The sequence below is a fragment of the Camelus dromedarius genome, chromosome 2 (assembly GCF_036321535.1).
Source record: "Camelus dromedarius isolate mCamDro1 chromosome 2, mCamDro1.pat, whole genome shotgun sequence".
NCBI classification, from domain to species: Eukaryota; Metazoa; Chordata; class Mammalia; order Artiodactyla; family Camelidae; genus Camelus; species Camelus dromedarius.
In genome coordinates this window covers 66079803-66105282 of record NC_087437.1, presented here as the reverse complement: position 1 = coordinate 66105282, position 25480 = coordinate 66079803, and the positions used below count along the sequence as shown (strand labels likewise).

The window sequence follows — 25480 nt, the reverse complement described above, 5'->3', positions numbered from 1 at the left end:
AATAATAAGCAGATCCCTCTAAATCTTGATCTGAGAAAAGAGACATCTGCTTTATGTCAGATCAAGTACTTGGCCTTTGCTCTAAGATGGCTTTGGCACTGCATCTCTCAAAGGAGAAAAATATCAGTCCTATCACCCAGGGGGCCCAGTGCTGTCTGCAGGGTCACCTAGAAGCTCATTTATTCCTCTCTAGGCCATACGGTCAGATGAAAGTGACAGGCCATTCTGTGATCCGTGTCCAGTGACTGAACTTCAGCCTGCGTGTGGGCATATGTATATCTTTGCATGGGGTATCTGTGTATGTGGCAGGCAGAGGGAGCTGCAGAAGGATTTGGGCTTACCTGAATGTATACACTGATTTGACCCAACTCAAGTTCCTCTCCTCAGTGGTATCTTGAAGAGATTATATTACCTGAGAGTAACACTCAGCCAAGTGTCCTTCCTTCCTCCTCCTGGATACATCAACTCCTGTAACCACACCAGTCAGGCTGCTTCTGAGTCAGGAACACTAGTCAAGAAGCTTCTTGAAAACTTCACTGTCAAGAATCCTCTTTCCTCAACTCATCACAGCTTGATGTCCAGTTCTTTTATTACTGTATTTGTGTCCCAACTGCAGAGAACAGTGATCTTGTTGTCCTCTCATTTTCCTCTTCTTAATAGATGTTGCACACACACTTATAAGGTAAGAACTGTTGGAAGTACATGACTCCTTTGTGCACTGACTTTTATGGTGGTGGGAGGAGTTTGGGATCAAGAGAAAGGACAGAAAGTTCTCGGAGGAAGGGAGCAGCAACATTTGGGAGACAAAGGTACTAAAACAATATAATGCATACACACTCATGCAATATACTTTTGTCTTACTAGTATCATTGTGCCTGTCTGCTGACATAAATAGTTTAAAAGTTGCCTTCATATCAATCTGGCTAGCACGGATTACCAGAACCTTAAGAAAGACTTCCTCTAGTGACAGTTGTTAAACTTCAGAATTGCTAAAGAAGTAAAATCTTCTCTATGGTATTTAAAAATAGAAGTTCTCACCCTGATGGTTGAGTTGTCCTCTTGCATAAAGTGGTCTGATGATGACTTTTCAAACTCTCACTGCCAAATCTTTGATTGTGCAATCACTTGGAACCAGAGAGAAATTCAGATAGCAGGCCACAGTTAAAAATGTAATTACCATTATGCCATAGCTTAAGTCATAGGCATCTACTAGCAATCATCTGATTCATTTTTATCCATTGGTCAACTACACACATGCCTTTCTTTTATGAGTTGCTGCCCTCAGCAGAAATAAAAAACAGATTGTTTGTTTCAAAGCTGGCTACTGACTTGTCATTCCCTACAACAAACCCTTGGAAGTGAAATAAAGGGTAGAATTTTAATTGCAGATCCAGGGGCAAAATTCTCATTACTCCACTAACATTGCCCCTGGCTGCATGTGACTAAAAAGGGTGTGGTGAGTGATGCAAGAACTTACAAATGTTTGAGAGCTGCAAAAATAGAAAGGAGTTTTGAACACAGATAACTGTAGGTTCAAAGTCAGGAAGAACCTCAGAGATCAATGTCAAAGTTACAAATAGCTTAAAATTAACAATGGCAAAATTCTAAAATAGTAGCTTTTTAGCTGTAATTTGTAATGAGCTTAATTCCCACGAAGTTACTTATTTCACAAATCCCACAAGTAACATTAAATCTAGTCTTTACTCATAGGAAAAAAATACCCCTAGTAACATTTTAATAAAGTTTTCTATGAGTTTTCATGGCATCATGAGCAAGTTTACTTTTCCATTTAAATCTTCCATATATTTACAGAGGTCTTAAGATTGCCTTATTATTCAGATTTAAGCAGTAAAATAATCATATAATTTCATAGTTAGATCAAAAAGGAACTAGGGTAGAAATTATACATAGTGCTTATGAAAATGTATAGCTGAGTTGAACTTTTCTTACTGTTTCCATCATGGGAATCTACGTTTCTGAGTGAACTAGTGTTTTCTTCTAGGCAGATGTCTGCATTTTCTTCTTTCTTAGTAACATCAACTTGCTCATCACTGCTGCTTAGGAGGTTAGCCATTTGTTTACCTGTGGTCAAAAGAACGAGTGTATAACTTGACAGTTTTTCTCCCTCATGGAAAGGCTACCTCCTGCTTTGGCTTAACCTGAAATATTTGACCAAGCCATCCTTTCATGAATGTTTCTGGTCAAGCTGAACTGTTTGCCGCTTTTGTGCTCCATGATTTGGCAGATACTCTTACTTGAAGCTGGCTTCAATATGCCAATTCACTTACATACCACCTTAATCCCCAAAATACTTTCAGTTCAGGACAGGGAAGCAAAGAACACTGGATTAGTAATCAGTGCCTGGTCTAAAGTAGGCATTCAATTAAAACAATTTTTTAAAAATAGATGAATGGATTCTAGTCCCAGCTTTGTCACTATTTCTCTTAAGAGAACTTGGGCAAGTCACTTCATCACTTTGGGCCCATTTCTTTATCTGTGAAAACCCTAGCTCACCGACCTCAAGTTATAATGAAGTGACTTTCACCAAAGAATTATCACACTTGCTGAGTAACTGAGTCACGTAGGAGAGCTTCTACAACTACTGATACCCAGACTCCACCTCTAAAGACCAAGTCTCAATTACTCTGGGGTTGGGACCTATGCATTTGTATATTTTGAAAGCTCCCATGGTGATTCTAATGCGCAACCAGGGTTGAAAACAGCTTCCCAGGAGAAATCTTTCTACCATCGTTTTTCTCCCTGTGGGAGAAAGACTAATTGGGCAGCACTACAAGGTTTAAGATTTGACTTGACCTCCTTTGGATCTGTGGTGTGTTCTGGTCAGTCTTGAAATGCTTATCTAGGGGTAGACAGACCCTGCAGGGGGCGTCTGATTTTGGTTGGTTAAACTCAATTTAAAGAGAATAGAAGATGCTCATTCTGATTTGATAAAGCTGATATTAAGGTCCCTTTCTCAAATCTATGTCAATTTCTTAGTTGATTTCAAACTCAGAGGAGGGAAAAGGTGTGATAAAATAAATCACACCAACAAACTTCACCACATCTAGTCCTACCTCACAGCATCATGACAATTAAATAAGGTAGGTTCTTGATTGTGCTTTGTAAACATAACAAGTTATCCTGATATTTACTCTTATCTAATATTTCCCACCAGATCTAAATTCTGAATACACTGTGAGATATAGTGCAGACAGCATCACTTTGATGCTGGTTGGCCAATTACAATATCATACCAATACTGTTATTGATTTCCTATCATACAATAGAGTATTAACTAAAGAAAGTAGCATACTCTAGTGGAGACAGCATTGACCTGGGAATCCAGAGGCTTGGATTCAAGATTCAGACATGCAAGTCTTGGACAAGTCTCTCTGGGTTTAAATTTTTTTAATCTCTCCAACAAGTGAGTGAGTCAGTTTCAGGCTTTTAAGATTTCTTCAAGCCCTAACATTCTAGGGCATGCTGATGGAATTGCTCATGAAGCTGGCAATGAATGATTGATGTTATGGATGACAGTTCCAAGTCTCATACTCCCTGAAATGTTCTGGCTTCCTAATTGGTATCAACGAAGTCAGACAAGCCACTAAAGAAGAAAATTTTATTCTGACACTTGTTCTAAGAACATCCCCAACTGGACAGGTTAGGGGGCAGTTTTATCCTCAGGAAAAGGAAGATCAACTACATCCAGTGTTCTTTCTCTGAGCTGAGCTTTTTCCATTTCAGCAAATTTGAAACATCTGTTGTTTTATAAAGAGTGTTTCTTTCTTACCCACTCTGTTTACCTCAACTCATGATCAACCACAATACTCTTCCAAATTCTGGAATCTAGAAAAATGTCAGGTGTTCTAGGGTCACCAAAATAATGGTACTAAACAATAAAAAATACTGTAATATCAATGTGCTCAGTTAATCCTATACCACTCTGTTTGATTCTGGACTAAATGCAGGAAGTTAACTGACCTTCATTAGCAAATCATTTCACCAATTTCTTTTTAGAGTATGCATCCATGGGTCTGTTAAGATTGTGAAAGCAGAAGGAACTCTAGTAGAAAGAACCTGGTCTAGTTCATCTTTTATCCTTTGCATGTAGTACGGAGAGCAAATGCCAATACACGTTTACTGTATTATTCATGTATTGAAAACATTCAATGAACGGATAAGCAATGGTATAGAGCAAGTAATCAGGCAAAAACCAACAGTATAAGGATTTTAGATTTTTTTTTTAAAGTAAATGCTTGTCAATTAAAACTAAAACACTTTTACCCTTCCAGAATACAGAGTTAGATTCCCACAAAACATTTTTAATAAAATAAGGCACAATGTTTGATAAGGCAAAATTCACACAAAGGGTTCATATTAGATCACATTTTTTGGTGTGTCCTGGGGAAAAAAAAAGGCGGTATAGAATTGAAGTAGCTTAAATATTCTTTTTAGAGCATTTACCATTGCAAGGTAATATATAAATTTGATTCAATAAACTTTATCTTGCCTTGAAAATAAAATTTAATTATTGAGTCATGTTGCTGAATTACATTTATTGTTACCATTGTTTTAAATATCTATATGCCTATATTCCTAATTCACAATATTTCAAATATAGAAAATTAAGAAATCAGATAATAAAAGGTAATTTGACTAAAGTAAAATTTCATATATTTTCAAATATCCTTTGTTGATAAAGTCCCAAACTTTGCAAAAAATTAAAATAATGGTTATTTAAAGTGTTTCTCCTATTATATTTTTATTTCTCATGAATACAAAGTGGGCTCAGAAATGCAACAAACACCAATTGCAGGCACACAGATCTCTCCATGACTGTTATAAAGTAACTGCTGAGGTTAATATTCCTTTTCAATAACACATTAATGTCAATCATTTAAATTAGTGAAAAGAGTCTCTTAAAACAGCAGTTGCAGACAGAAGAATTAACCAATTTAGCAATGTTTTTGTAGTACCAGCAAAAGTGATGTCAACGTTATCCCAGTTTCTTCCCCAAACTGGAATTAAGAATAAAATAAGTTTTATCCAATTTATTCACAGTCAAAGGAAGAAAGTAACTTCTGGTGAATGCACATAGTCTCTCCAGCCACGGCTTTCTGGTTTAATAGTATATAAATAACTTTCATTACTTATAAACTTTAACTAGACAGAATTTACTAGACAGAATACTGTCTCTTACGATAAATTGAGACTGACAAGTTAACTGCTAGGTAAAAGTCTAGTAGCACCCAAATCAGTATTACCCTGTGAGTATTCAATAATGTGTAATGTTTGTTACTGAACTGCTATTTTCTGCATCAATTCTTAGCAAGTACGAACCAAGTAGAGACAGAAAAAGAATGGAGATATTTACATACAAAAAATTTAAAACATACCCCCGTTTTAATCTGGTATTACAAAGAAAGCCCTCACAAAATATGCTAGGCCTCATGGCAATAATGTCTTTACACGATGCTATTAATATGAAGCTGGTTAGGGACCTCTGCCATCCTTCAGTGGTAGCAAATATATTTTCTTTATAAAATAGTATGAAAGAGAATAATACCTGTTCACTGACTTTATTTCAGGGACCCTAACCCTTATGGCTTTGACCTTCTGTGACAGTATGCATGACTCAAATTCCCTCTCTAGAAGTCCTAAACTCACAGACATTAGGCCTAGTTTTAAGGAAAGGAGTCTCTCACAATCACAGTCATTTTCCCTCAAGTCAAATGTAAAGGGTCACGAGGCTGTCACATACAACCTGTTAAATGACACAGTTCCCCAAACTTGGGTCCAGAGTGGAAGATTTAAGGCATATACTTTCTAAGCACAACTGAAGGCACTGCTACCTTTAAAAAGGTCATGACTATAATAAAAATACAAAATTGGATGCTATTAAACTCATCAGATTAATATTCTACAGAATATGCTGGTTAGTTCAGGAACAGTGAAGGTCAAACACCTCTTTTCTACACAGAGGGAAATCACAACTAGGGATTACAGACCATGTTGCCTGAAACCTACGCAGCAGCCTCTGCTGTTGTTAAATGCTCAGCATAACTTCAAAGCTAGTTTGGACTAAATAGGAAGTGATACTTACACTGACATAACAAAATCACTACTTTGGATGAGAAGAAACAGGGTATTACGTATTTCTAAATAAATGCACCTTAAACTCATTTTATATACACATACTATATTTGATAAAAAGTTCTGCCTACAAAAGGCCTTATTATTTAGAATAACTTTTTATATAAATAGCTACTGCTAAAATGCTTTTTTTTTACAAGATCAAATTTTATCTGCACTAATTATTTGTTTAGTATTTTTTCTTTTTTACACAGTGAAAAGGTAAACATTAACCAAGGGTGTACCACAAATTCCAGGTTAATGAGGTATTACTTTCTCCCTTTGGAAAGAGCAAGGTTGGCTGTAAGAAAATCCTATTACATGCTGGCCCTTCACTACGGAGGGATGTGGATAATTGCCCAGTAGCAGATACTGAAGAAATTTAGTGATAAAGACTCAGATGGTAATTAGTGGGCCACTTAATTTTAAAACAATTCAATATAACTTAAAAAATTTTTCTTGGCTCAGGGATCTCCCTGAGTGTCTTTCCCTGCCCTGTGTTGTCTTTAGAGATTTCTTTCATTTAACACTCTAGCAATCAGCTCTTTCCTTGCCTTCTTTTGTTTAAAATTGGTATTTACAATGTTTAATAGAATTGGCCTGTAGTATTACACTGAACTAGTGCGGACTGCTTTTAACTTTACATTAGCACAAAGATTTCTCAAATTGGAGGTACAGCTTCTAATGCAAGTTTCTACTTATAAGTTTGTTAACTTAAAGTTCCAAATATCAAGAATTTTAGAATAAGAGATCCCTCCAGCATGAATCTAGAAGTAAAATACAAACAGTAACCCTCAGATCTACCTCCACACACAAACATAGGCAATACTGTTACAGCTTGTCCTTAGGTCAGCCAATCCCTGGCACCATGGAAGCAAAGTATTATATTAGTTAATCTTTCTATTTTCTAAACTCCTAGGACTATTTCACCAACTCAGTTTGGTGACTCTGAGAGAAATGGATTCTAGGAATAAGATTACTAAGAATGTTCAGTGTATCCATTTCAATTCCAAATATTAGCACTGAAGACTTTCATTCTAAACACACTAATGCTTTGGTTAAGTAGTTTTATCCACAGAAGTTTTGGTCATTAAAATTGTCCAAGTGTAGCAATATCAAAAACTTACAAACAAGTGACTTAGCAACTAGAGAGACTATCATTTAAAATACATAATCAGCTGTATGACTCTGGAACTGATTATCTAGTTTCTAGATTACCAAGTCAATTTCTACAGTCACCAGTTAAACAGGGAAGGTAGGGAAAAGAAACAGGGAAAAGCTTACAAATTATTAGCAGCTCTTGTAAAAGGTTAAGTCAAAGATTAAAAAAAAGATAAAACTAACAGATAAAATGTAGATTTCAGTAAAAGTCACCAAAGACAGTTGCTTACTGATGAGAGATTTTCAAATGAACATATAGAAGAGCATGACAAACATTTTGATGAAAGATATTTTGCTGTATACTATGCTATATACATCTACATCACACAGCAAAGACTAAAAACTGCTTCCAGTTGGACCTATTTACATCCGTAAAAGATCAATCAGTATACCTTCTTTCTGGGAAGCTGGCAAGGTTTAGTACTGTATTTACATAGCTTCCCCTTTATTTCATAAAGGCTAACTCATAGAACATTACCCAAGCTGCTACTTAGATCAAACTGGGAATGAAGTAGGAAGTAAACTGAGGCATTTAAGCCAGAAAAATTTGGTCCTATCAATTTGAGTATTTTACTCTGAATACATTATTTACTTTCTATGAAAATACTTTATGTATCTTAACTAAGTCACTTACTTACAAAACATTTTGGGCTTCCACTTAGGCACTGCCTAAGTCTTTCACGAATCTGTGGTATGTAGCTTGCTGTGGCTCAAATGGAGGAGTAAACAAAGACGTTTTGTTACTTCTATTTTATAATACAATTACCCACCTACTACTTTGCTAGGCAGTAGAAAGATACTAGATTACTTCTACAGGCACAGAAAATTTCTGGATCAGAAGGAAAAAAAGACTCTTACTACAAGGTGAAGGGATTCAGTCTACAGCAGCGTTTCACAACTGCAGTCATGAAACTCTCATGATGTTTCATGAATTAATTAACATAAAATAAACAAACTATCCTACAATATATTTTCTTCTAAAATAAAAAATACATATATGACAAAAACCTAACATATGTACATATTATTACTATACAGCAATCTGCTTTTAAGAAATAGTGTGCCCCTGTCATGAATGCCAAAGTCAGAGGGCAGATCATCGGGATGTTCCAATGTGTTTCTGACTTGCATATTACTATATAGGTAATATTTACCAACTGTTAATGTTACTATAGATTAGTTATCTAATGGTTGCTAATACGCATTGTATATTTTCTTTTATAACATCAACTTATAGTTGTACTATTACTCAATTTTTATTGTATACTAAACTAGTTAAAAATTTGGTCGTTTCTACCAGCAATTTGTGAAAACATTTTTCTGCTATACTCTAAGGGTATTTTTAATACATTTAAAATATTTTATCAGTGTATTATTTTCAAAAAGTCCTCCATGGTTAAATTTGTTTTGGAAATTGTTCAACAGAATGACTGCTATGCCCAACTTTATTTCACCTGTTGCAGTATTTCTCTAGTTTTCCTTTAAAAAGTAGAGGAAGTTACAATTTGGTACACATAGGCAAAGGAGTCACAGTCGACCTTTAAAACTTTTAAAATCATTTTCCCACTTCTTTAATGCAAGATATAAAGATACTTTCCTATCTTAGTTTCTTTCTGTTAAAAGAAATCTGAAAGATTTTTCCATTATAAACTATTATTCTGTCTTATGATGAACAGATTATCAGGATTGTGGCCTCCCATTAAGTATAAAAGTGATGTGCTTATAGAGATTCACTTCACGTTTAAACAAAAAATGAAGTTACAGTGACCATGAGCTCAGATGTCAGATATACAGCTGTTCACCTACTTCTGTTAAAGCATATTTTGAAGTGTTCTGCATAGTATGTCAGGTTATAGGCTGCTCTGGTATCATTTCTTGAATAAAATTCTAAATCCTTGTTATAATTAAGGCACTGTAACAGTCATTGCTGGATTGTACAAGGGTAACAAAAATAATCATTTAGAACAAAGAAGCAGACTGAAGAATTTAAAACCCCATATAAAAGTTACATACCTTATTTTACCAGTCAGGTGAGAAAGGTTTAGGTCCTATGTAACCATCTGTGAGCTTATCTGAATAACTCTAATCTAGACATATGGGTAACACAAAAAAGGGCAACTAATCCTGTTATGGTATAGTGTTCAACTTAAACTCAAGGACAACTCTGGTAAAAATTACAGCATTGATCATTTCTTTCTTCATCTCAACTGCCACAAGTTATACCACTCATGGTTTATTATAGCACTGCTCTTCAGAACGTTCCATTCTGTGATATGATTCATGCAAAATCTGAGTGAAAATTGCAAACAGTTAGCCAAATTTGAAACTGCCATTCAGAGTGAATTACATTCAAAGAATCCAAAACATGGAACTGGACTCACTCCTGCTGAATGGCTAGAAACAAAATCTTTTACACCACTTCCCACTCTTGTCGTGGACATTCAAATGATGATAAGGCTTTTAGCAACCCTCAAAGTCTATTGTCTTTTATAACTACCTTTCTCAGTCTTCTAGAGTTTCATACCACCCTGCACCCTTTTCAACCAAGAAGAACTTTCTGCATTCTGTGTGCAGCCACACTAGCTTCATCTTCTGAGTCAGACTCGCTCTGGGAGGTGGAGCTGTGAGAGGCAGAACTGCAAGGGGAAGAGCACTCTGGCGAACACAAGTAGTGCATCAGGGGGAGGCGGTACTTCCCACAGAAGTCCACAAATTTAATTTGTCTGACGCAGCAATCAAAGTAGACTCCTGGAGAGAAGAAGGAATGGGTACAAAGTAATTACAAAGCAAAGAGCCACAGATTTCTTTTCAACCCTTCCTCCAGCATTCTGAAGAAATGTCTTTCAAGAATCTTTTGAGAATCTTAAGCAGAAGTAGTAGTTGCTTCCATAGCTGTTTATAGAAACACTGGAAGATCTTAAGAATGGCAATTTGACTGCAAAGAGAAAGCAAGGAGATTGATCTTACAGGGAGCTAGCGTTAAAAGGACACTGTTGACTTAGCTGGTTTTCTCTGGGTGACTTGGTGAACAGTGGCTGATGGAGATTACAGGATGCCTAAAGTGCCCTTTCTCCATCCCTTGGTTCACCCTTGGTTCTATCCTACAGTCAAGAAACAAACAAACAAAAAGCAAAACTCCTTCAATAATGATCATAAAGAATTAGTTGTCATACCCAAAAGTTGCAGAAAGGAGATGACTTTTGATACCCCTGATCTTATATACTGAGAAGGAAAAAGTAAAAGTAACAAAATGCCAACTTACATTTCCACAGGCTCTAAATCTACAGCTTCAAAGCTGTTTCACTAATGATCCCACTTGGCTTTTATGCAATATATATATTGCTAGGTAGACTGAAACTAGTATTCATCTCTTCTGATTCCTAATTTAATGCTCCTGAACAGTGGTCCTTCAATCAAGTAAAAATACAGCTAGAGATGAGAGGAAAGCAGAGGTTGCTGTGTTGTGGGCTTCAAGCTGCTCCTACTGCTAGATACGGCACATTTCTAACCCACGAAGGCTGTCACAGCAGTGGGGTCCCATCACCTCTCTGGAGAGGAATCTCAACCTCTTCACTCTACCTAAGGTGCCTCTGGCACAAGCTACTCTGTGTATATCAGATAAGGGACCAAAATAAAAAGATGTGATCCAAGTAAAGGAGAAACAATGATTCCTATTTATTTTTTTCCTGTTACTTCTCCATTAACTGTGTAATTTTCTGATCCTGTAGTAAGCTAGTATAACTCATAGTTTAAAAAGGAAAATTCATGGTGTATTATTTTGAGCAATTCAGGAAAGTAGACAAATTCAATAACACTAGTTAATCAATACTGACAATCCCTGAAAATGTATTAGTTTCCTGAAAACGGAAGTAATAAATGAAACATTATAGAGTTACCATGAGCTAAAATAGTACAATACTATCTTGTCATTTGTAACATAGACTATACAAAGACAAAATATCTCACAAAACATAAAATTACTGTTGTTTAACTTTGAGTTCAATAACTAAGGAGTCTGAGGGGGAAAATGGCAATGGTTTATTTCAGATATCTCAAATTTTAAGCTCATAATTTTAAGTATTTTTGTTCCTAAGATAAATAACGTATCAGTATACGAAAGAAGTCATTAAGAAACCATTAAAGAGAGAAAACAGAATTTTTGTAGAGGTCCATTTCTAGAAAAGATAGGTTCAAAGCAGAGATTAGATATGGACTACTTGAAGGCCTGGTGTGAGTGTTGTCTCACCACTATTAACGACAACTTCAGAAAGGACAATCACAGAGAAAATCTTAAGCACGTCTTATGTGGCACAGCACAGCAGCCTCTACTTCTAAGAGTAAGTGGCCAGAAATGGCCCAGAATAGTGTCATTTTTTCTTTTTTAAATCACCAGTGTCTTTTTTATCTTTTAATACTCTTTGAGAAACTTAAATCGCCTCTTTTATAGCAGTTTTCAAGGCATGATGGGACATACAGGGAAAACCTCAGCTGGCTCTGTTGATTATTATGCAGCATTTCCTCAGCACCTACGTTTATCCTACAACAGTAAAAACCTTTCTGTACTCCTGTTACTTGGATTTTTCAAAAAGTAGTCTTTTATGAGGGAGCCAAAATAAAGTGACCTACTATCATTTACCAACCCACCACCACACACCCTGGCACTTTAGGCCCTTCGTAAAGTGGCCTCAATGTATCTTTTACTTGTCTCTCATTACTTCCCTCACTGTACATTTGAGCCAAATCATTACTCTTCCAACATTCTGTCCCACACTGTTTTGCCTCCAATTTTACTCTCCATCTGAAAAGTTTCCTATCCTCAATCTTACCCTATCAAAATTCAACTCACATGTCAAGAATTCTCTCATCTTTTCCAGATCTAATTAAATGTACTTTCTCCCTCCTCTGATTTCCAATAGGGTTTTGGATTCCTACTTTATTCTGTATCACATTATATCACTTAATTTTCTCCAAATGCTCTAAACTCAAGAAATTTTGAACCATGAATTTAAAAGAATATAAATTCCAGGGCACATTCTGAAACTGGCACACATTCAGCCTGTTCTCATACATCCTAAATCGTACTCTCCAAAGGTACCTGATACTCAGAGTGGTGAGTCTAAGAAAATGTCCTTAAACTAAATATGAAAGGTGGCCAAGCATTTTAGAGACTTTTTTTAAGGGAATCAGGACTGTTTATGCTTCTTCTTGTGTTTTCTCTCACGTTACCAACTTAACCTATCCTATGACAATTACAAGACAGGAGGAGACTTTCTGGTATTTCTGGGTATTTTCCTTGTGTATGAATCCTAAAGTACCATGAAAGGAAGGAACGAAGGAAGGTAGGGAAGGAGGGAGGAAGAAAGGAAGGAACCAAGAGAGGGTAAAATGTCTTACTTTCTGATAAAAGGGTAAAAAGGATAAGGGAAACAGAAGCAAACTGCCTTTCTCTGAAAGATAGCTAATTAAAACGACACAGATCATCAATTTAAAAGTAGCTAAATGAATAGGAAACAAAGACACTGAATTAACTTACCTCCGCACTTTGGGTTTGGGCAATTGCTGGCTGAACTCAAGTACCTAAGAAGATTCCCAGGAAGATCATAGGGAGTGTAGGAAATATTTCGAATTTTAATGGTCCGTGCAGCTAACTCCAGGAGAGTTGGAGGGTCATAGGTTAAATCTCTAACGAAACGAACAACCAATGGATTTCCTCGTAAACTCAATTCTTCCAAATGAATAAGGTTGAGGATCTCTCGAGGCAGGTATGTCAGCAAGTTATTGTGAAGACTGAGGGAACGAAGTGAATGTAACCTAGAATGAACAGAGTACAAAGTCAACAGCAGAAAGCAAGACAACTGCTGAGCAAGTTAAGTGAAAAACTCAATTTCCCCATAAGAACAGCAATTAAGATTAAGGTCAATGGAAACAAAATTAAAAAGTGCCGAAACTAAATCAGAGCCCAGATTTGTATTGCCATGAAGGACTTTTGTCCATGGAATCCTAGAGAGCTTAAAATATTTAGAGAATATTCTGATGTGCTGATATATATGCTAGATTGAAAGGGTTTTTTTTCCTACACGTGTTTTATCATTCAGATACCTAAAAAAGGAAAGATTTCAAATGTAACAGGAATTAAAATCCTTCACATTATCCTATCTAGGATAGGAATGCTTTGCATCAAATATAAAATCATAAAACCTGGGGAAATCTATGCCAAAGTAATACTCTATTTTTGATTATAGAAAAAAGGCTCAATCCACATTTTTAGAGTATCAGAGCCTTTAAAAGTAAAATTTTAAATAAGCAACCCAGTCCATAGCGAACGTCAGAATTTTAATTCTCACGTATCATTTACTTTGAGAACACTTAATTCGTTTTCACATATAAATCATGTGGATGAATGCAGGACAATAATTCCTAAGTATGGATCTCTGTGTATACATATACTGCCTGAAAATACTCACTGTGAAAGCTGAGGAGGCACACTTTGGATTTTATTATCACATAATACCAAATAATTTAGAGAAGACACATTTCCTAATTCTGGTGGAATTTCTTTGATGAAGTTTCCTCCAAGATACAAACACTCTAAACTGCAAAAATGAATGAACAAAAACAAAAAAATAAATAGAAGTTGGACAAGTACCCTGTTGTCTTATTATAATGAACACATATTGTTTATTCATGCAGATGTTTTACTTAGGATTTCTATGTTCTATACAGTTTCTGGAGAAATAATGTAATCTTCAGGGAGCTTATATTATAGGTAAGCAGACAAGACACATCAATGGTAGACAACATTATAATTACATGCAGAACAAGCCCCCAGATAAGCATAATGTGATTAAAATACCAAAATAAGCAGGACAACCCGTAAATGATACAGGAGTTTAGAAAGTAGAGAAATAAAAAAAGGACAAAGTAGCTCTGATTGAAAGGCTTCCTCAAAGTGCTGTGACTTCAGCAGGACCCTGAATTTGGCCCTTTTAAGGTAGGAGGAAAGAGAACACTTCAGGTTGGAAGAGAGGGCTTTTATGGGATAATGGGTACATCTTTTAACATGTAAGAGGAGAATTCATGTTGAGAAACCCAGAGATACAGCTGGAGAAAGGCCAGATTCAGGAACCCTGAATTCCATGCTGGTGGGCAACGGGAAAATCACTAGCCTTTTTTTTTGAAGACTGGAAAACCATGGCTGAAGTCTACTTCTTCTTTGCCCTTAGTATAGCAAATGCAGTCTTCAGAGGCTAACTAGATAAATTATGCAAAACCGAGCACTATCAGTAGCTTGCTCTCTGCCTTCTGAGACAGCCGGTACTCTTTCTACGGAGTGTGACCTACTTCTACTTTAACCAACCCCCGCTCCTCATGCCTTATGGCCTTTCTCTTGCCTTCTGAGATGGCCTACACTTTGTCTATGGAGTGTACACCTCCCTGAATAAATCTACTTTTATTTTTTTAAAAAAAGCCAAAACAAAAACTGACCACTATCATGAAATTAAAGTTCCAGATAATAATCCTGTTTTCCAATAAGTTGACAACATTTTAGACATAGTATATACTGTACCAAAATGTACTGCTAACTCCTTGTGGTGATGACTATAGGAAGGCTCTCTCCAAGATTTCTGCAGGGGGGTGGCAGAATCAGTTCTTACTATATAAATACAAATAAAATGTATACACACAGACCTTTTCCATTACTATTTTACCTTTGTCTTCCTGTTAAATCTGCTAACTCAGTAGATACTCTCATTCTTTTAAGACACCTTTAAATGTAGGGAAAAACAGCCTGCTAAATTATTACCTACACTTCCTTCACCATTAAGAATTACCTGGAAAAAAAAAAAAGAATTACCTGGGATACTTTTAAACCTACAAAATCCAGGCTCCATCCAGATCCACTAAATCAAGAGTTCCAAGGGAAGGGCCTGAGAAGTGTCAGATTTTAAGGTGTATGGTGTAATGTTAAAAGAAAAAGTCAAATTACCCTGCAAAGTTATAGCTAATTACAATCTATAATCAGCATTTAAGAGCACTCCTGACTCTACAACCCTGCCAACACTTACCATTATCACCTGCTTTAACTTTTTTTCCTACTTTGTACTACTTGCTGGTGTAAAAATGGTATCATTCTGTTATTTTAATCTTCCCTAATTGTCAGTGAAGTTTAGCATCTTTTTATGTTTTGGGCCATTTGTACATCTTCGGAGAATTTCTTATTCCTATCCTTTACCCATTTTTCCTGTGGATTATATGGCTTTCTCTTATTAATTTGTTGAGAGCTTTGTTGTTGTTAAATACATGATCTACATAACTTTGTTCCTCTGTGGCCTAGAGCATGGTCTATTTTTGTTCACATTTTTATGTGGAAAACAATGTACAGCTACTAGGACTGAGCTTGTTAACTGTGCAATTCAAATTTTTTATAGTCTGTCTTATTTTGCCCTTTTACTCTGGTGGTTAGTCTCCCACCAGAACCATGGTGTTCCTTCTTCCCTTTATAGTTCTGTCAATTTTTGCTCTTTCCTCTCAAAATACGGAAGCTATACTGAAGATACATTCAAGTTCATGACTATTAAAACTTCATGTTGCATTGTTCCTTAAATCACATGAAGCATTCCTCTTTCTTCCTTCTAATCCATTTTGCCTTAAAATCTGTTTCCTCTGATTACGAATACTGCCTACTGGTTTTATTCTTGTTAGTATTGATTTCATTTAATCCTAGCTCCACTACCTACCAGTGTGGAGAAGTTGGGCCAGCTACCTAATCTCACTGTGCCCCAGCTTCCTCTTCTTTAATGGAATAACATTATCATATATCCTATAAAGTGTCTAGTGGCACTAGGCACCTACCACGTGCCAGCCAGCATTCTAGGGAACACAGCGTGTAAGTAAGTTCTTGACCTTAAGAGGCTTTCATTTAGTGAAAGAGACAGACAGTAAACCAAAGAACGTATATATATCATGGCAGATAGCTTTAAGTGCTATAAAGAAAAAGGAAGGTAATAATCAGATGGTAATGGAAGTGATATTGTAAATACGGTGGTCAGAAAAGGTTTCTCTTAGGAGATGACACTTGAACATAGATCTGAATCAAATGATGGAGTAAGTACAATCATTGAGGTGGGAAACGCTGGGTGTGCTGAGAAAGAGCAACACAGCCAGCGTGGGTACATCAGGGTGACAGAGGTGGGAGAGTGGTGGTCGGAGAGGTCATAGGTAGCCCGGGAAGGCCAGATCACAGAAGACCCTTCAGGCCTCAGCAAGGATTTTGAATTTTATCCTAGGTAGGAAGGGTTCTTAACGAAGGCTGGTTGTGTAATTTGACTTACACTTTGGAAGGATCACTTTGGTTATCGTATGGAAAACTGACTGGGGGAGTGGCAGGGAGAGGCAGTGCGATGGGAGAGGTGGGGTCAGAAAGGCCAGACTGGCGCCTAATGCAGTCAGCCCAGATGTGAAATGATAAGAGACTTGCCTGGTACATCTTCTTTTATCCCTTACCTTTTAACATATTGGGGTGTTTCTATTTTAAGTGTAACTCTTAGAAACAGTGTACAACTTGATTGTTGATATGTTTACACTTGTGTTTTCTATTATCATGGTGTATCTCAACATCTTTTTCTCTTCATTTCTGCCTCTTGTTGTGTTCACCAAGTTTCCTTTTGCCCCCCTCTCCTGCTGTTGTTTTGAACTGTATATGCTATTTCTATTTTGCTTGAAGTTACCCCTTCAGTTTCCTTTGCTCTCCCTCACTCCCAAACACACATCCATGCTCCCTTCTGTCATCTTCATATCATCATCTAGAATTAGTTCCGCCTTGATTTGAAAATAAATTTAAATTTATTTTTTCCCAATCAATAATTATTCAGATTCATCAATATATTTTACAAATTTCTTTGTTCATCACTGTTTTTGGCACTTGCAATTTCTTTACAAATTCATTTTTCTTAGAGCTCATCCTTCAGAATTTCTTTCAGTAAGGACTCACAGTTGTTAATTTTTGAGTCCTTTATCTCTGATGTTTTTATATCTTCCCCCCTCACATTAGAAATAATAGCTTGGCTGAGCATAAAATTCTAGGTTGACAGTTACTTTTCCTTAGCACTAGGAAGACACTGTTCTGTTAACTTTTTATAGCCCATATTACTGTTATCCCTTTGTAGGTAATCTGCTTTTTTTTTTTCTTATCAGGACTTTCTAGGATCCTTTTTTTTTAATCCTTATGGTTCTAAAGTTTTATGATGATGTGTTAAGATATCAGTTTGGAGTGCACTCTTTCTTTAATTGTGGGCAACTTAGCTACGATTACTTCCAGAATTGCCTTTCCTATGTTCTCTCTATTCTCCTAGAATTCCCAGCAGTTTGAACTTTAGGATCTAGTTTCCATGTCTCTTAACATTTCTTTCATACTTTCCATTTCTTTATCTTTTTGTGCTGCATTCCAGGAGAATACCTCAGTAAGATCTAGCTTACTAATTCACTCATCAGCTGACTTCAATCTATCACTCAGCCTATTGAATTCAGAATTGTATATTTTTATTTCTAGAAATTCCGATTAGGGTTTTTCACAGATGTCAGATGTAAAACTTCTTATTCTTGTTTCACTGCTGAAGTTCCTTCTTTTCCCTCTCTGAAGTTGGGAAACATACTTACTTTAAAGTCCTTAACAGATTGCCTTATATGTATTTTCTCAGGTACAATTTCTTCCATTTGTTGAACTTCTTATCTGAATTTCACAATCTCAGCCTTCCTTGATGTGTGGTGATTCAAAAAGCCAATTTTAATCTGAAGCTTTGTCATTTAAAAAATACATTAATGACACTTTTTTTCTATTTCTTATTGTGTACATCTTTTCAAAATCGCATTTCTCTCTTTAGGTTTATAATGCTTAGTAAAAGTAAGCAGAAAACTTTAATCCCAATTGGGTATTTTTTTTCTTTTAAGGATTTCTTTGTATAAAAAATCAATGGTCTGATACAAAACTGAATTCCCCTATACATGTATTTAAGCACTGGTGCAAAATGTTTCTAGGCAGATTTTTGGATCTTATGGTATGTTACTGCTCAGTTACTTAGAAATTTGTTTTTCAATGATGAGAGCTCCTAGAATGGGAACAGAGTAGAGTAGAATATTTGGAGTCCAAACACAGAAACTATCCTGGAAAAACAACTATTTTAGTGAGACCATTGGGGGAAAAAATTTAGCAAATTTGGAAGTCCTCTTATAAAGGATTCAATTGTTAAATAACAACTTGCAATTTAGTCCAGTGAGGGAGAAAAGAAGATAAAGTAAGCAAAGGGAAGAGTGAGTCTGAGAGCAAATATAGACATTGTCCTATTTGTTTAAGTCAAGAACTAAGAGAAACTAGTCAATAAACCGGTCAGTTACTACCCAATGTCTTCTCTAATGTTTTGGAATGTGTGAGAAGGTACACAGACAGAAAAGAAGCCAAACCTTAGTAATTACTGTGACTTTGGCAGAGAAAGATCCAATGTTCTAAAATATAACCAAGCCCATGATTTCAAAATCATATAAATCTCTTTTGCAACTGTTAGGTATCATCAATAGAGTACACAATCAGCATATTAAATTTACATTTTAAGGCTAATTTCTCACAAACTCAAATAATTTCCAAAGTTCTTGGACTCAAAGCCTTTCAGTGATTTGCGGGGATTTCTAGAACACTACCATTTCCAAACATGCTTTTCTATAAGAAGAGAGGAAATTACTGTTGAGTTTAAAGCTATAGTGTTTAAAACTAGTGTTTAAAAGTTCTTATGTATGTGAAAACTGCACCTCTGTTAATCAAGCTTGGAACAACTCAATTCTTTCGGTGTCTGACAAATACGAAAAGCAGGAAAATCATTCAGAAAAATTTATTGAAGAATTTTTCATTTCTTTTTTGTTTAGGGTTAACAGACCACCTTCAGATTTTATTTCCCTGAAGAGTATCTCACCTCTCCAATCCTTAGGCATGCTGAAGTGGATGCCTTTCCTCTAGCAAGGGCCAATGACACCCTGAAAAAATACACTAGGTTCCCTCAGTGCCAATCAACTTTAACCACAGGTATAAGTAGGAAATGTTTTGCTTCTCCACCCAAATAAAAATGACATTAAATGTAACAAAAATACACATGAGTCCTATACTATGGTTGGTTGAAGAGAGATGGAATTTAAAAAGAAACAGGTTTGTACACAAAGAGGCAGAAAACAGCAAATAAGAGAAACAAACATAAGAACTATACACTGTAATTAAAGTAAGTTGTTTTCTTGAGGTAGTATCCCCGTATTAAGTGATTTTCAAATACTCACCACAGGTTTTTAAAATACATTATATACTCAAAAGTAGAAGCACAAATGGAGGAATCATCTCTCGGTACTTGCCCCAAACTAGGCAATGAAAGAAAGAAGTCAGCAGGAAGAAGCTGAGAGCCAGAGAAAAACTCAGTATGTGATTCTAAATGGGGAAAGAGTTTTTATTAAACTCTACTGCATTCTACTTATCATTTAGCTGAGTCACCTCTTTTGTAAGATATCAACCTAGTGTAAGATATTACACTAGCTTCAAAACATTCTAGGACATTAACATTTAGCTTTTATTTCTATCACAATTCTTGTATCTTTAATTTCTAAAACCATATCAGGCAGACAGTGAGAGAGGGGTCATGAAAAGAAAAAGGCAGGCATTACTTGAGAAGAAAAGATTGTGGGGAATAGTAGCAATGAAACTCACTTGTGCTCAAACCTACTCTCCAAATGTTTAGCATCCTGGATGCCAAACAACCCTGAAGCTTTTGTTTTCTTAAATAAAGTCTATTACCCATTGGGTGATAAGTTATTAAACTTGTCCTCAATTAATGGCTGAGCTAGTTAAGGGGAATAAAAGGTAAGAATTCAAAAAAAAAAAAAAAAAAGAAACAGGTCAAAATATGAATTACACCTATTTTTTTAACATTATAAAAACAAAAACAAGTTTGTCCACATACTAGCCAAACAGTTACTATATCTACTTGTTGAAGAATAACCTCATATTTTGATGGGAAGAATCTAATCCACATCCTCATGATTCACATCAAGCCTAATTTACTCTAAGGGAATGAAGTTAATCATAAAAATAAGATTTTCACCACCTACTTATTTGTTATACTTCAAAATTATCTTTCAGAAACCACTTTTTAAAAATTTCGCCAGTAGGGAAAATGATGAACAGAGTACAGAAAACATACATGAAGACACCCTGCTAAATCTGGAGAGGTCAACTACACCAATTAAGTTAGGAGTATTAATTTGTTATTCCTTCCTGGAATGATGGAGGGTGGGGAGAAAGGGGACCTTTACATGGATTATACACTCCGAATTATTTTTTAAATTGTTGTTAAAGAGGGTAGATATATTCTTAATGTCCAAAACACCTGACTTGGTGTTATAAGCCACACGGCATACATCAAGGTTATCAATGAGGTCTAGGGAGTTCACATATATTCTAAGAAGAAGATGGTGTTCTTGGGTAGGTCCCTTAGGGTTTGAGTGACTGAACCTCCATCTCTACACTTCTGAAGCTTTAATGTATTATTTGAGTAGTCAGTAATAAGGAGCATTTGAGGGTTGAACCACATGAATCTGTCACTATCTGGCCTCAAGCAAGCCACTGATACTAAATCTCAGTTTCTTCATCTGGAAAAAGAAGGGGGTGAATCAGGCCAGTTGCCAGCTGTTTCTATTTTTCTAAGAGTATATTTCTACATAACTATTTTGCCTACATTCAACCAGAGTTTACATTTGGAGCATATAATCTAAAACTTAAACTAATTCTTACCAGTAAAGAGAAATGGAACATAGAACTGAAAAATAAAAACACTAACATAAAAGAGCCTACACACAACTGGAGACAAAGGTACTATGATCAAAAACCATAGCTGGTAGCCCAGAAAATCAGGTCAATCAGGCAAATGGCTTTGGCCAATCCTCCTGATCACATATACAACAGAAGTTGAGAATTAGGTTCTAGCCCTACTCTGTCACTGAGGAAAATTCATGACTTTGAAGTCAGAGATTCCAAAAGTCAAATCCAGTTCTACCACTCACTGATTTTGTGATCTTACTACTTTATATCTCAGCACCTGAGTTCCTTCCTCACATCTCACAGAGTCATTGTGAGCCTTAAAAAGCCTATTTAGAGCATCTACAGCAGGGCTAACTGCATTGTAAGTACTCAATAAGTGGGATTTTTGCCTACCTTTCCCTCCGTGGGATGGAAATAATATTTTCTCTGGGTTTTTCTTAAGAAAATTCAAATGAGAATGTTGAAATTACATAACATCAAAATTAGAAGAAACCAAGACTGTCAATTTTGTATCTAAATCTCTCTCCAACCCTTCTATTTCTTACTATCTCTCCTACCATTACCCTGGTATAAGCTACCATTATCTCTCATTCTACTAGAATAGAAGTTCTATTCTCCACCTTCCAACTAGCCCTCAAAATCTCTTCTCTCCCCACCCTCTTCCCACTCCATTCCTGCAAAGCAACGAGACAGATGTGCTTTTCAAAAACTCTTTCATGAGTACTTAGAATAAGTACTTATCATGGCCTTCAAGACACTACCAAATTTATATTTGCCACTTTCCCTCTTGGTCACTTCCTCATTATGCTCTAGTACAATGTCCTCCTTTCAAAATTTTGGCCTTCAGTCATTCCTGCCTCTGGGCTTTCTTTCACACATGCTGTTCCTTCCACCTGGACTGATACCATCCCACCCTCTCTGGTTAACTCTTACTCTTCCTTTAAAAGCTCAATTCTAATGTACTTGCTCAAAGACCAAACTAAGTTAATTGCATTTCAAGGCACTCTGTACTTCTTCATAGAACTTATGACAACTGAAATTAAATAATGAAGTTTACAGTTACGTGTTTAACGTCTCCTCTGTCAGTATGCTCCATGAAGGCAGGATCACATACACCACTGTTCCCCAGCACCTACGACAGTACCTGACACAGGGTAAGTGCTTGATAAAAATCTGTTAGTGAGTAAACAAAGGAACATCTTGTCTGAATGCTTCATTTTGCTGATTAGGAAGCTATAGGATATGTTAAGTGACTTGCCCAAGGCTGGGACACCAAGAGTTCTTATTCTCAGGGCAGTGTTCTTTTACTACTCTTCAATTTTGAAGTCTCTTTCAGCCCTGATATTCTGGTATCTCAGAAAATGCAATAAAGAATGAAAATATTTTGCAGGTGGAAGATACTTTTTTTTTTCATTTTGGACAATACACTTGCTCTTGCTTTACTCCTCACTCCCCGGCAGGGCACCTTTAGGGGACTTTTGTTATCCTGCTTCTCTGCTTCCTCCTTTCATTTAACTCAGCATATATTCACTGAATAATCTAGTAGATGAGGCAGATCTGTAAACAAGAAATTATAATCAATAAGCCAAGTGCAATGGCAGGATGAATGAGATACTGAACAAGTACAGTTTAAGCATTAATTAATTGTTGTCCAGGAAGCAGTAAAGGAAACAAGACATAACCCTTGAAACAGATTTTGAAAGATGAATAGATCTTGCCAGGTGCAGACAATATTCTGGGCAAAAGAACAGCACATGTACCAGAGGCATTGTATCCATTCTACACACATTTGGTGAGTGCCTACAAGGTGCTGGTACGCTCAGTGAATTCCACAGAGTATTGCTGGCATTGTTACATACAAGACAGAGCAGGAAATGGAGTGGAAAAGAAGGGTGAGATCAGAGTACCTTGTATGTCACGCTGAAAGACATAAACTTTGATCTACAGGCATGGAAAACCACATGAGACCTAGGGGCAAGTAAGTGACAACTTCAGATTTACATTTGTTTGAGTATGTACTCAGTTCGGATCACTTCCCACACCCTAGAAAGACGACAGAAAAACTGCCTCGAAATTCTGCATAGGGCAAACACAACAACCCAAACGGGGTCACACCCACGGTCTTATTAGATCTTCACTACTCGCAGAGTTGGCAGGGTAGTGACCACAGTCAGAGTTCAAGAAAGAGCCTGGACGAAGACAGGTCCGTCACAATCGTGACAACCGAAGGCGCCAAGAGCAGGCGCGGGGCCCCGGGCCTCCCTGCTCTCAGGCAGGCACCAGCTCACCTCCTCAAGTTCTCGATCTCGGCCGGGATGCTCTGAAGTTGGTTGCCGCCCAAGCTGAGGGTCTGCAGCGCGCGCAGCTCCAGCAGAGAGGCGGGCACCTCCTGGAAGCAGTTTCCGCTGAGGTTGAGCACCTGGAGGCTGCGGCAGAGCGGCGACTGGGCCAGGCCCTTGGGCAGCGCGCCGGGCCCGCCAAGCCGGTTGTTCTTGGCCAGCAGCGTACGCAGGCCGCGCAGCGCCAGCAGCTCCGGCCCCAGCGCGGTCAGCGCGTTGCCGCTCACGTCCAACAGCTGGAGATGCGGGAAACCGTTGCCCAGAGCCCGCGGCAGCGACACCAGACGGTTGTGCGGCAGCAGCAGCCGCAGCAGAGCCTCCCGCGCGCCGCGCCGCTCCTCGCCCCGCGCCTCCAGCTCCGACTCCAGGGTCTCGGGGGACACGCTGAACCGGGACAGATTCAGTTCCGCCTCTCCGGCCGCGATCACCGCGGCTCCGGCCTCCTCCATCCCAGCCGCCTCACCGGGCCGCGCGCGACCCACAGGCCGGGAGCTCCGCGGCGCCCCGGAACCTGAACCGAGCGCTGCGTCGGAAGTGGCGCCGGCGGGCGCTAACCTCGCGCGCCCCCGACGAGTCACGGGACGCGACGCGAGGCGGCCGGGTGCGCGCGCCGCTCCGGGACCGGGACCGGGCTCCGCCTCCCGCGGCGCGCAGCGCAGAGAGGGTGCGCCGGGCGGGGTCGGACACCCGGCGGTCCCAGGGATTACTCTGCGCGGCCTGCTGAGTTTGGGCGGCCGCGCTTTATAGTCCTTGCAGTCTGGTGACCTGTCCCCGGAGTCAAGGACCGCCCCCAGTAAACAGCCGAGGACAGTTTGGTTATTTGGCTTTGAGGGTTCGCGCGTCATGATGCACCGCCCACTTGGTTCCCGGTTTAGGAGTGGGGCCCCTAGTCTGCGGGGTCGGCGAGAACACAGGAATTCAGTGGTGGTTCAGCTCCATGACAGCAAGCCCCAGGAATTTTAAAGTCCCAGGATTAACCAAGCCGACTTTGAAGTGCGAAGACAGCTGAACTAGAAATCAGAACTCTTGATCTTACCTCGGGTCAGCCTTGTTTCCTCCGACAAGGGATTTGATTTCTGTATCTCTATCCATAAAACATCCTTGCCTTGCTTGCCCTACAGGATTTAAAAAAAAAAAAAGCGTTTTAAAAGGAATGTCTGTCAAATAAGGACGTTTCGCCATTTTAGCTGTAGAAGTACTTCTGCGGGTTTTTTTTAGTTTAAGTTGTAGTGGCTAGAAATGAATTTGGGAGCCACGGAAGATTTTTTTGTTAATTTGAAATAGCTCAATTTTATTGATCGGTTTAAGAACACAGAAAGCATTGAGATTTTACTTCAAGTTGAAACTACAATTTAATTGGGAAAATCCTGACTGGCTTTAATTTAGGACTTCCAATTAACATATTTTTTCCCTTGCCTTAAACTCAGTCTTTCCTGAAATTACTTTTTACAATTTTGAAAATCATGAATAGAAATGAGGAAAATATTTAGCGTATTTTTACAAAGCTAATGCATAAAATATTCAAAGATTGTTCATAACCAGTGCCATTAAATTGCTTTCTTCCTAAAAAGGGAAATAAAGTAACTTTTTTCTTGCCAGTCGTTGGTGTGGGAAACTTTATGCTTCTTACCCTCTGCCAAACTTTAACTTAATTTCTTTTTGAGTTATAGTTATGGGAGGATACACATTGTGAGTTTAAACTAGAGATGGAATGTTTTTAAAACCCATGGAGTGTTCTGAATTTGAAACTTGTTTTGAAAGGGTCCTTTAAAAAATTATATCTTGCTTTGGATCAAGATTACATTCTGGCAGAAACCTAATATGTGAAAATTGCAAATATTTAAAATAGTACAGTCTTATGCTTTTAAAAATGTGTGTGTGTTTGTGATAAAATAAACTGACAGGAATGTAATGTGAAATGAGAAAAAATAATTCAAATTATGATTCAGAAATAGAGTTAGGTTCACAAATCAGTGAAGTTAGAGGGGAAAAGATGGAATTA

General features: G+C 37.6%; 1 protein-coding gene across 2 annotated transcripts; it reads right to left on the bottom strand.

Annotated features, from left to right (window-relative positions):
- Nucleotides 1–4222: 4222 nt before the first annotated feature.
- On the bottom strand, nucleotides 4223–24264 carry LRRC58 (leucine rich repeat containing 58). 2 transcript variants are annotated; one of them, XM_010981566.3, is made up of 4 exons: nucleotides 23428–24261; nucleotides 13758–13886; nucleotides 12827–13104; nucleotides 4223–10041 (listed from the first exon to the last, which is right to left on the bottom strand). In XM_010981566.3, the coding sequence occupies exons 1-4, from the start codon at nucleotides 23925–23927 to the stop codon at nucleotides 9833–9835; spliced, it is 1116 nt and encodes a 371-aa protein (XP_010979868.3). In that variant the 5' UTR covers nucleotides 23928–24261; the 3' UTR covers nucleotides 4223–9832. The 2 variants fall into 2 exon arrangements, with proteins under 2 accessions (XP_010979868.3, XP_064350896.1); XM_064494826.1 differs by lacking the exon at nucleotides 13758–13886 and having other exon boundaries at nucleotides 23428–24264.
- Nucleotides 24265–25480: the final 1216 nt, after the last annotated feature.

What these genes read in the sequence shown, in the direction of transcription:
- LRRC58 (XM_010981566.3), bottom strand. Translation starts at nt 23,927, where the DNA reads ATGGAGGAGGCCGGAGCCGCGGTGATCGCGGCCGGAGAGGCGGAACTG. An exon ending in GAGATCGAGAACTTGAGGAG is followed by an intron (nt 13,887 to 23,427) that starts GTGAGCTGGTGC and finishes TCATTTTTGCAG; the next exon opens with TTTAGAGTGTTTGTATCTTG. An exon ending in GTGCCTCCTCAGCTTTCACA is followed by an intron (nt 13,105 to 13,757) that starts GTGAGTATTTTC and finishes TGTTCATTCTAG; the next exon opens with GTTACATTCACTTCGTTCCC.